Below are 12,651 nucleotides of genomic sequence, written 5' to 3'. Positions count from 1 at the left end.
GCATATAAGAGCATTATTCAAAATGTTGTTAGCTGAAATTAAGTGTATTTATTCGTACATGGGAGACCCAGCTAGTGTTATGAAATTTACATGTAGGAAGAATATTTTCTCCTTTTCGTTATTTGATGATTATTTTCAGGTACACACAGCTATGCTTTTAATTTCTATCCTACATTTTTAAAAAGTAGAACACATACATAAAAAGTATTTCATATAAATACAAAGCCACTCCATCCATATATTTTTATTATTACCAACAACAATTTTAAGATTTATTTTACTCCACATTTCTCAGTGGTATCTGCTCCTAAGCAGTTAGTTGTTAGGGATCACTGGAATCTAATGACGAGAGAAACAGTCAATCAAACCTACAAAATACCCATATCATGGTTTAGCTGGTCTTGGATAGTAAATGTATCATTATATTCAATATTATCAAGCCACAGTTAATAATTCATTTAATCACTTATTAAGAACCAACAATGGTTTTTATGGCTATAAAACACATTCAACACATTTTACTGTCATAAAAATGTCACTGTTTTTCAGAATGAGATAAAAATTAATTTCAGAAGCTTCTGATTTAAGTTATGACATAGATTTGCAGAAAAGGGGATCTTAAAGCTTTGAAGTTACATGCACGAGTCTGAGAATTAACTCTGTACTAACTCTGTACCATAGCTAGAGAAATGGACACCTTATCAATTCAGAATATAAAAAAGTTATAAAAATGTTGCTTAAAATCAAAAATCCTGTTTAAAAAAAATAGAGACTATGTATTTAAAGGCATCAAATGTGTGCTTATCTGCAGTACTAAAAACAAAAATGTGTGCTTTAGAAAATAAATATTTCCAATACTAAAAGTCTGATGCCGTGAAAGTATAGGAAAGTAGCTGGGAGCAAAAGAACTCTTAAGTATCATAACCTCTCCAATGGCTAAAAGTAACTACACTGACAACAAACAGAATTCACCTCCAGAGCAAATCTCATTTGTATCAAACTTTTCTTAAAAGTTCTATTAAATAATCATCATGCATGTAATATATTTAATATAAATTTGAATAATCTCTTAAAGTGCATGAGCTTTAAATAGGAAGCTCTGGACAGCAGTATACAACTTAAGACTAAGGTAAAGTAAGAATATACCTAAAAGTTGAATAGGAAAATAAGTTATTCCTTAGTGATAAAACAGCAAAACCACATGCATTTAAAACAATTTTTTTTTTTTTTTTTTTAAAAAAAGGTCAAAAATTAGAATAGCGGAAAAATACATCCATCTGCTGAAGGAATTACACTTTTTCTTGGAAAGATTTTACTCATGCATAGTTTTGTTAAGACCATGAAGTTCTAACTGAGTACTGAAAAAGGTAACTTAAAAATGGTATCAACTCCACTCGTGGAGTTAAGATTAACTAAGCTATGTGTTAACTGAATTACATTTATTTATTTCGACATAAATTAATCAAGGCAGAAAACCTGGATACAATTTGGATTAAAAGCATCCAAGACCTTACAAGTAGATATTGAAAAAGGAATGTCCCTCCCAAGAGAAGGAACAGCAGTTGGTTAGTTCTGTGGCTATGAACATCTGAACTGAAAGTTTCAGGCAATTGGAATGTAAAGCATGAAACTGAAGCAAGTTACTAGGAATTAAGAAAGTACGTGGCCTATAATGTATGAGATATTCAATGGCATCTGTGGACATTATATTTTTATCGTTGAGTCAAATGCTCCTTTTACACTGAAGTACAAGCTAAAGAATCTTGCATTTACTTCATAGCATGAGCAGATATAAGCAGTGATGACAGTGTAGACAATACACTATAAATTAACACATGTGGCACATCCAACATCTTAAGAACTTTACCAGTTGACAGAGACTAATAGCCAAGAAAAATCATAAGGAAATCATCTGTGGATTACACTAAGAATTTTGGTAATTAAAGTAAACAAGAGTTATAAATCAATTGGTCACAAGAATTTCTATATTCTCAGATATCCTTTATTGTAATCTCATGAATGGCTTTGCATTGTTTTGTATATGCAACTTGAGAGTTGATGAATGAAAAATTATATGCTTAGTTACTGAACAGTGAACCTGTTTGTAGGCAAGGACAACATAGTAAGTCGTCACTGATATCTGTCAAAAGTATTTAAATTAGCATAGCTTTCTTCACCCCTTGGTAATGGCATCAACAGAATTTACAACAAAGTATGCTGCTATCTATACTCAAATTTCAGATTTGAGCAGTCTAATCCTTGAGAACTAAAAGTAAAGTAAAAAAAAAAAAAGTTCTTGCTCACCATAAAAGAACTTTTTAATAAGCTTAATTGGCACCATCACTTTTCCTCATTGGAACGGGACAATTTTTTTCCAGTATTACAAAATGAACAGAATAAGATAGCATCTAACATAGCTCATTCATCTCTTGCCAAATGTTTCCCCTACAGAAGCTGAAAAATGTAATGATTTTAATTAATCTGATGTTTGCAAGCGATGAGCATTTACTCTTCTCATTGAAGCCAATAGGACTTACTAAAGCTGGGCAGCTTTGAACAGAAGGACGATTCCTGTACTTACAGACAAATTTTGGTAAGTAACTCTAAGCTACCTACATTTTAAACCATTGGTCTCTGGGAATCGACATCTCTAGTGACAGCACATCTACAGTTCCAAAACTTATATCCTTCTAAACTGATACCCACAATGAATAGACTTATTTTGGTTTTATGCAGTGCTGGGGGGGCACATGGTGCTAAGCAGTAACAAAATGTGCCAATCCCCTACTACGATTTCTACCCCAAAGGGCTGAAAGGGTACAAGCTGTAAAGCACAGGAAATGCGAAAAACACAACACAACACAGACAGAATGACAAGTGGTTGTTATTACTGAAATGCGTTACAAAATAAGTGGATTTTCAGGAGTTTTTTGAAGGAGGATAGTGAAGGATCTTTACGTACGTTAATTGGGAGGCTGTTCCATGTGTAGGAGGCAGCGTGGAAAAAGACACAAAGTTGGGAGTGAGCAAAAGAGACAAAAGGGGAATTAAGAGCGATGCTTGGGAAGTGCTGACGGTAAAGGAAATGAGGACCAAGGTTAAGCCAGAACCAAGAGTGCCTTGAACATGGCTAACTTTATGCAAGGGAGGAAAAAGAATTCCTGGCAAAGGCTTAAAAAGCAAGGAAACATGGGCAATTATACAGGAAAGGAGAAATGACTTGTGTAGCATGCCCCGTAGAAAAAAAAATTAAGAGAGTTAGGAAGTGGGAGACCAGTTCACACCAAATAACTAGTGTAACAAACATTTCCGTCTCTAATAATTGAAAAGAATTAAGTTCACTGAGATTATGACCAATACCCAGCCAGATGTGAGGAGCGGTAAGAACTTTAGACTGCAGTGATTCTTTATCTAAAGCTGTTAAATCATGTGAAAAATCACCACGTAGTGTAAAAACCACATACCAGAAATAAATTCAAATGTAAAAGGTTAGAAAAAAGGTGTTTTAAACATGCCATTCAATGTAGCAGTAAAATGTGTTTGTTGTGGTTGTGTGGAGTAAACTCATTTGATACACAAATAAATTCTGTTCATACAGGGTTTCAGCTGCTACGTTCCTATTCATCATCACTGTCACCAGTTGTGAGAAATACACAAACTCTCAGTGTACACTGAACTTCGATGAAGAAAACTTCTAAAATTCAAAGCTGATACCCCGTAAGAGAAATAAAATTAAATATTTTTTAAGCATAAATGAAATACCATGACTTTACTTGTTCTGAGCCAGAAGTATCTTTTTGCATGGTCTAAGTTTACTTTCCTTCCAGATTACAATTTTGTGCCATTTACAAGTACATATTCATTAGCTCTTGAGAGCTAAGTACAAAAAAAATTGAGCAATTTTCACTACCATTAGTAATAGCAACTTCTATATTACTGAAGCCTTAAAAGTAATACTGGAATTAATATTACCACTTCCTCTCCTTGCCAGTATTTTCAAAGGAATTATAAACATATTGATTACTCTTAGTTAGTAAGTGTTTGATAACTTTAGGGTTTAAACACAAATCCAGGTCCAAGCATCTCACATCTTATCAATAGGTGTAAAGCTTGAATATTTGTATCCGAGTTCTACTCATGATGTCATTGATGCCCACCTCTACAACAGATTAAATCAAATCATATCGCATTTTGCTAGAAACTTAAAAACAGATGTGTAAGTCTCTACTCCTCTTCCATGTAGTGATAGTCCATCAGGAGGCCAAATTAGCAGGGCTTTTTTTTCTTATTTTTCTTTCCACTCATATTGTCACAAATTCACTGTTTAGAATTAGATGACTGCATGTTGGCTACTTCTAATGTATCTCAGTGAGAGGACTCAGTAAAGCAGTCTCTCTCCTTTTTTCTTGTGTGTGTGGGTAAAACAGCAGGAAAAAAAATACTAAATACAATTCCAAAACATTTTAGAAGGTCTCACTTTAGGAATGCTTTAATTCAAATCAAAGCTTGTAGGAAAATTCTTTCAGCTTCAAACTGAAATCTGACCTTAAAAAATTCTATGTAGCCTTTTGCAGGTTTTAAAGCGTACAAAGAACAGGATGTCAGTGAGACCCTTAATTACAGAGCAAGAAATTTATGCATCTCTGCGCTATACGAAGGTACACCACACACACATCAGTTTGAACAAGCTGATATTACACTACCTCGAACACTTGGGGAAATCTGTACTTACCCACAAATCATGTTCAGCATAATCAAACAGCAGCCAAACCTTTCTGTCACTGTGAGAAAGGAAAACCTTCTGCAACGCAATCACGTTAGGGTGCTTCAACTCTCGTAAAAGCTGCAGAGAAACAGAGAAGCTTTTGTTACTTCTGTGCTCATTAAGAAAAGCAAACACAACAACAAAAAACAAAACAGGTCTTAGCACACATAGCAAACGAGTAATCCTAACACAGGTTCTAGAAGAAAAGATGCCACTGATTCAGCCCATTATCTTCAAAATGTCAAAATTAGGATATACACAGCCTTTGTGGCATGGGTTGCTGTTCTGCCAGCACAGCTGACCATCGATCACTAGCTACCTTTATTTGTCCCACACCAAGCACACAGCTGCCCATCCCACCTATTCATCCCACTTGCCCTCAGCTTCCATCCTAAAATAAAAGATGTTATTACACACAAACATAACTGTGCTCTTATCAAAGGTGAACATCAGGATTTGAGGATGACAGAACGAAGCTTGTGCACCTGATCCAGTATTTTGTGTGGACAACACAGTTCTTGATCACAACATAACTATAGTATTACCAATAATTTTCTTTTGCTTGGATCCCTGCCTCATTTGCCTCAAAGCCCATGAAGTTGTTGTTCTCCGAACATAAGGGTGTGTTCAAAAAAGTTTACCAAAACCATTTTTTCTAATGGTTGTTTTAACTATTATCCTGTAATCCAGAAATAAACCCTAGCTTATTTACTGCTTGCCAGAAAGAGAATCAGGTCTCATGACTAATTAGCCAGCACATTAAAGCAGGCACCGCCGCTGAAGTCATCCTTCTGCCAGATTAAATCAGTCTCGGGAGGAGTTGGGAAGCAGTACTCCAAAAAACATCATTTCCATGGAACCACTTTTTTTTTTTTTCCTTCATCCTGCAGTCACAAGAATGATTGATCACTTCTGTTTTATCTGAAAATTGCTTGCATCTGCGGCACTAGTGTATAAATTGCCAAGAACCAATTTATAACAGCGAAATAGTAAACGGAGTAGGTTCCAAGGCACATTTAGGAGAAATGAATCTTCCCTTTTTTCACCTTTCACAGAAAAAGACTCAAGATGTTTACTTCAAGGGGAAAAAAAAAAAGGAAAAGGATTAATTTTAAATTGTATTATCCTTTGGCTATACAGATACCTGTCAAGACAAGAAATCTTCTACAGAATATTACAACTACTGAAATCTATTCCAGTTTTCCAGCAAATGAACTAATTTAAATGCTTTTACTACCATGCAGGAAGTATTTTTCTTTCTGTTTCTTCCTCTCCCTAACACTAAGCATTTCTAGCTGTAAAAGAAAGAAATGCCTCTCTAATGAACTAATCAATAGTCAGGCCCAGGTATCACTTACAAGATACAGTTAAAATAATTTTGTCACTTAAATAGTAACGACTTGCAGAATTGTAAACTAACAAAACCCTAGAGATTAAAATTGTCTCTTTGACACACATCAGGAGATGTTGCTGTACACCTTGTCTTCAGTAATTTGAAAATTATTTTCCAGGGATTTGATGTGATACCTCTGCTCTTTTTATTTTCTTTTTTTAATAAAGAGTTCTTTTAATTTTAGGACAATTTTTAAATAAGGGGAGGAAAAACCCATTACAGTAGGCACATTATGTTTTTTTAATTGATGTTAGATTTTTCTTAAAGATCTTTTCTTAAAGTTGGCAGAAATAGCAATATAAAATATAAAATAAATGCAAATTATTTTTTTAAATAAATAAATGGTGAAATAAAGCATTCTCTCAAAATAAGTAAAACTTTGCAGTAAGAAACAGCCAAAGAGAATATGAGTTCCATATCAAATCCTAGCATATAATAAACACATTAACAGAAACATTATGTAGCGCATAAGAATAGAAAGAATGCCTAAAGTGTTGTGCATTAACAGAAAGGTGCGATATGAAAATGAGACAGGAATGTGTATATTCTGCAGCTCTCAAACACCTCTGCTCACGCCAGTCTGCAGAGAGAAACTGTACATAGCAGTGGCTGCCATCCATCAGGAGCAGCCTGATTAATAAATGAAACCTGAACCCTCTGCTTCTCACACAAGTCATGAAAAAGGATACTTTCATATGCAAGAAAGTGGTAAATTTCTTACCCAAAACAAAAACATACACTCATTTACAAGGAGTAAGTTACTCCTACTGCGTGGTCCTCCTCCTTTGATTGAACATGATGATACCGGAAGGATCCTTAACCCAAACCCAGCATTCTTCACATGATAGAATCAAACTGTTACTGGTATGATCTTAAACACCGATTTTGTAAAAAACACGCAAGCGTGAGGAAGGAATCAACAAGTTAGTTTTATACCATATGTATCGAATTTCTAACAGAGAATGCCTGTATTTAACCTGAAGCTGAAGAATAGAGCTCTGTAAGGTGAACAAACAGTTTCTGCAAAAAAGTTCTGGCGCTGTATACTTCTGCTACTGGATGGCTGGTTATAGTTGCAGCCATAGACGGCCAGAGCTCTCACCAAACTAAGCCACTCTGTTTATGCAGTTACAGATATACTCTCTACCTGCCTGCTTCTCAAGTCTGCTCTGCTTGGAAAAGCTAGCAGTATTTCTAAACCATATTGTAAACGAACATGTTAAAAGCAATAAGGTTATTTTTAAAGTTGCAATACAGAAGATGCTGAGTTGTTCCCAATACCGTAATTATAGGGGCCACAGGAGGAGCAGTTACAAACCAGAACATTTCAGACACATGAATGCTTACCAAAACACAACTCTAATAATTATATTTAAGCAGATAGTCGTAATTTATACTGAACATTTATGGACTCAATTCCATGACTTAAACTCATTCTGTAGTTCTTTAGACGTTGATCAATATTAAAAACTAGACTGAAAACTTGTCAAATAATCTTGTTCCATCTAACAGCGTGTAACAGAAAATACTGATAAGTAACTATTACAAATATTTAAATAAGCTCTTGTGTTATCAATTCCGTACTCCACCAGATGAACAAATTTGTTAAGGAGGAAGACAACTCAAATTGTATGTTATTCTCATTCGTCTATCTTAAGCGAGTATTTTAGCACTTATCATGGACAGCAATTTTGGAAGTACTTCTGTAGTTTTAGCAAACAAGACCTTTAAACTTTCTTCTATTGAGCCACAACCCTAACACAACAGGGGCCATAAGAAGTTTTAGAAATAGAAAGCTGCAAGTGGAAAAAAGTGGTGCACATCCAAACCCGAACGGTTTTAAAGGCTTTGTTACATTCTGACCATCGAGACTAGGGGTGCTGCAGTAGCCGGTGCTTCCGCAGCAGGAACCAGGCCAAGGAGATGTCAGCTAAAGTCCAGTGCACTGGGTCAGGAACAGGAGCTCTGCTCTAGCTATGCTGGGCTCTCAACAGTGCTAGACACCAACTAGGCGAGATCAGAAACTATAGCTTAGGGTACAAGTGACTAGCATGAGTCATGAACAGAAATGTTGGTCAGATTTATGTCTAAAATAATCTCGCCTACAGGCAGACAGCAGAAGAGAGGGTGACCACAGGGACCAAACTGTTGTTACTCACAGGTACCTAAAGAGCGGAGATGAGGGGAGTCATTCAAAAAGCACTGGAAAGACGTGAACAGAAAGGAACATAGGGCAAAACCAAATGCACAGCCATGGAAATCATGAGACAGCAGATTTGAGACAAGTGGTTTGAAGACAAGTATTGATCTAAGGTTTAGCTAAAAGGAAATCAGAGACACCAGAAACACTATTTTCATTAAAGCAGACAGGTGGAGGCCGATAATATGAAAACATGGGGATGTATTTAAAGCTACTTGCATCACAGATGTATCAACTACCTACTCTAGTGACTTTTATGTTTGACTAGAATTTTGTCAATATTTAACTTCTACACCAACCACCTAACTGTGTGGTCATTAGATTTGTTTAAATGGTTTCAAAAGTATGAATGGCTTTAAAGGATTCCAGAGTAGCATCTAGTTCTTCAGCTAACCCTAATCTTGAAAACAAAGACCTAACTCATCTCATGTGAGATTTACCACTTTTGCTTTTCTGCCAGCTTTTGCTGTGAAAGGCTGGGGGTTCCTATTACCTTTGTGCAGGCTGAGAAAATTCTTTGAATAAGAGATCACAATAACTGATTTTTAAATATAATGTCCAAATAGGAGATACAGGGCAGAAGGGGGGGGGGGGCAGGGGGGAGTGTCTTAAGACTACAGTTAGATAAGACTTCAGCTTAGTCTAATGGCTCACCTGCCAGTTTTGCCCTTCCACTAGTTCCTTTATTAGCTGTCACATGCCACATACATCTAACAGTAATGTACCTTTTTCTGAAATAGTTGTATGTCTGTTCATTACCTTAAACGCATTTCACAAATATGCATTTTAGCCATACCTAGAATCCAAAGGACAACTTCAGAGGTATGGTAAAACATTGTCTACAGTTTTTCTGCACCACAGATTGCTGTATAAACTTTAAACATACAAAATGGATAAATTAAAAATAATACCACTACTATTTTTCTTAGCTCTTGTGCAGAAGTAAATTAGTTTGGAGACTTGGTTAATGCAAGTCTAAAAGTTAGCAAGAAGAAATTAATATATTGCCCTAGTAATTGAAAGATGCCAGCACATCTGATAAGAATTTATTACAAGATAACCTCAATGTAAAAAGGATCTGCAAGTGCTAGAATTTATTAATAAGTGAACACAGCATCATATTTTAAAAGTACTTTAGCTTATTGCTCCTCTACCACTTAAGTTCCATTATACCCAACTTACACTAAGTGCTAATAAAAACCTGTCTCTCAGGTGAGTTACTGTACATTTCTTCCTTGCTAACAGCATACAATGCTGTTTCGGCAGAAAGTCATCGAGAAGGACATCATTCTGAATTGTCAACATCTGTGCAACTTTGCCCTGTACAATGGCTTTCTTGCAAATATATTAGATTTATTTATTTTTCATTTAATTATTCTTCTGGGCAAGAGAATTGTACAAGCACCATTCTTAGTTGATGCCATGGTCTCAAATTTTAAAACGCTGCATTTGGATAGCCCAAATAGTGTGAAACAGCTTGCAGGATTCCAGGCAGCTACATGCTTTATGCAGAATTGCTAGTAATTTCTTCTGCTGTCTGACAAGTAAGTTCTTTCACAGGGGACACTGAACATTTCCTTCACAAGTAAATATCTCTTATAGCAAGGGAGGGGTCATGATGGGAAAGTCTCTGATGCCTGAGAAAAAGTTAAGTTGGCAACGGAATTGGTACAGAAGCTTGAAGCACTGGAAATGTAAAGTGTCAGCAGTCAAGCTGAGTTAGACTTTGCATAGAAAGTCAAAATAAACAGTAAAGATTGTCTAGCCAGAGAAGGAGCACGAGAAAGTGCACAAGCACAAGAATAAGAAAGTAAAAGTGGGATATCATATAGTTTAAAGACAAAAACAAAAATCTAAAACATTTAACCTCAGGTTTTAATGACAGCTATGCTACTGATCATGAAAAGAATGAACACACACATAATGGAAATGCCTCACGTTTAAGAAAACAAAAACAGCACAAGTCAGATACGAGCAGAACTCAAAGGTGGCACCATGGTTAGCAAATACAGCACATATATTTACAAAGTGGACAGGGAAAGGAGACAAGGCATGTGCAAAACTGTTAATCCAAAGCATGCAAAAAAACCCAAACATTTGGAAACAATGAATATAAAGAAAAATGTGCTAAAACAAACTATCCTGATTTTCTTCTTTGGTAACTGATTTTCCACACAAGCAGATCTGTGTTCAAGTTTCAACTTTATAATAGCGTTAGGTACTTCATCAGATGGAAAAGATGACAACTGGAAGAAGTCTGAGATGAGCAAGAAACTACCTAAAAAGGCAGCTGGTGATGGAAAACATTTCAAGGTAAAGTAGCTCATATACTAACTCTTTGGAGAGTTACTAAAGAATAGGTAATGTGATTATTAATAAAACCCATCTTAGCACCAAAATCATAAGTGTGAATGAAATTGAAATTATCTAATTAAATAAAGGTAGCATTCCCAATGAAAGAGTGTGATTAATACATCATATTTTATGATACTTTGTTCTGTGACTGAGTACACAAAGGGTAATAGAAATGGGGTGAAATTAACACCACAAAAATCTGAATTCATGCACTCAGAAACTAATCAAGAATTTCTGCTACAGACTGAGAAGTTATCAGGTGCAGGTGACAAAAAGGTAGAACTGGATTACTATAAAACAATGAAGAAAATTAAGAGGGCAATTCTGATATTAGATATACTAGTTCAGATATTTACAAGAGAGAAAGGGATGTATTGATATCAATACATAAAAGGCTTCCATGATATATTTTTAAAATACTATATGCTGTTTTCTTTACCTATGCTCAAACACCTTCCCACACACACAAAGATAAACTCACCCTGAAAAAGGCAAAGGGTGACCAAAGGAGTAAACAACCTGTCTCTCAACAGGGAAGAAAAAGCTTGCTCAATTACTGTAACTGAACAATTATTGGAAGGAAATAAGACTGATATCCACTATAACACAAAGGCATGAGCACCAAAGATGAAAGACATAATTACGCTAAATGACAATCAAGGTTCAACAACAATCAGATACAACTGATAAAAGATAAATTTACCCTGCAAGATGGCATCTGACGAACAGGAAGGTTCAGGAATAGCTTCTCAACGGCAGGGAAAACAGTTTATCTCATTTGCAGCTTGTTCATCATTGGGAAAAAAACTACTCTATGAATTTGATGTAAGAGTCAGCCACTAGATTCAGTGATACAACATCTATGTAGTATGTGCTTTTACAGAAGCCTTCATGAAAGGAGGGTTTGGTGAGGTCTTATTCTCCAGCAGATGAAAAACATCACTTACTGATTGGCAACCACCTTCTACAGTAATTTGGTTTAAACTCTTTAAACTTAGCCTACAAATTGTCTGTCACCTTATAATGCAAGTAACTTTTACATGTGGTAGACTAGCAACTAGGAAGTCTCTTGCTCTTTTGGGGTATAGAAAGTTCTGCCTTTTTACCCCCCAAAAGAAAAACACAACTTCTGCGAAACAGAAGGAGGAGAGTTACGCTGTTACTAGTGCAAACAACATGATCAATTACGAAGGCGCTTAGCATATTTAAAAATAGTCAGACAGTACATTCCTCAAAGAAATTACTCTTGCACAGAAATACTTTTTCACCATAGGATGAATAATGCTTTGTAGCTACCACCTACAAAAGCAGGGTGAGGACAGACACTTTCATCTTGCTGTGAAGGAAACCTGAGAAAAACCAGAGAAAACAGGAAGACAAACACTGCTCTCACTACTTACACTAGTTAAACTTGCAGTAAACACATATTTCTGTGTTAGTGATGACAAAACCCATAATCATCTTCAGAAATTTATTCTGAGGCAAATCTCATCTAAGAGGGGTTCTTATCTTTCTCGTAGTTTACTCCAGTCTTTTGATCTATGTAGTTAAACAAACTTTGGTAGTTTCTTTGATGAAAATGCACTCTGTAATGCATTTAACCGTTTTCAAGGTTAGAACCAAAACCTTTAACAGGCAGAGATGTGGATCACAAGAAGTCAAAGGAACGACCAAAGCACAAGCCTGATGGCTGATAAAAGCAATTGTAGATTGTAAAATTTTAAAAGCCATCTCTTGTGTGATGAATATACTCAAAGCTTACAGGGTCACTGAAGTTGGTTTTAAATTGAAGCTGTGGTTTTTAAAGGAATCTAAAGATCATCATTTTACTCCTTCAGAAGCTCTTTAAAAATTCTAACTTATTTAGATGTTATTAATCAAGACTAGATCCTCTCCTCCTTGTTATTAATATTATCCTTTCCACATAGACCCTCTGAC

General features: G+C 35.6%; 1 protein-coding gene across 2 annotated transcripts in view; it reads right to left on the bottom strand.

The window, feature by feature from the left end:
• The window catches only part of CDK19 (cyclin dependent kinase 19), a 130,465-nt gene that overhangs the window by 73,272 nt on the left and 44,542 nt on the right, over positions 1-12,651 (bottom strand). For both annotated transcript variants that reach the window (XM_086482435.1, XM_086482436.1), the window contains exon 3: positions 4,733-4,843. In XM_086482435.1, coding sequence (XP_086338561.1) covers positions 4,733-4,843 — 111 coding nt within the window. The remainder of the gene's footprint in view (positions 1-4,732; positions 4,844-12,651) is intronic.

The sequence above is a fragment of the Leptosomus discolor genome, chromosome 2 (assembly GCF_034619465.1).
Source record: "Leptosomus discolor isolate bLepDis1 chromosome 2, bLepDis1.hap2, whole genome shotgun sequence".
Lineage (NCBI taxonomy): Eukaryota > Metazoa > Chordata > Aves > Leptosomiformes > Leptosomidae > Leptosomus > Leptosomus discolor.
The sequence above is the reverse complement of the archived record's forward strand: the minus strand, read 5'-3'. Positions and strand labels throughout refer to the sequence as shown.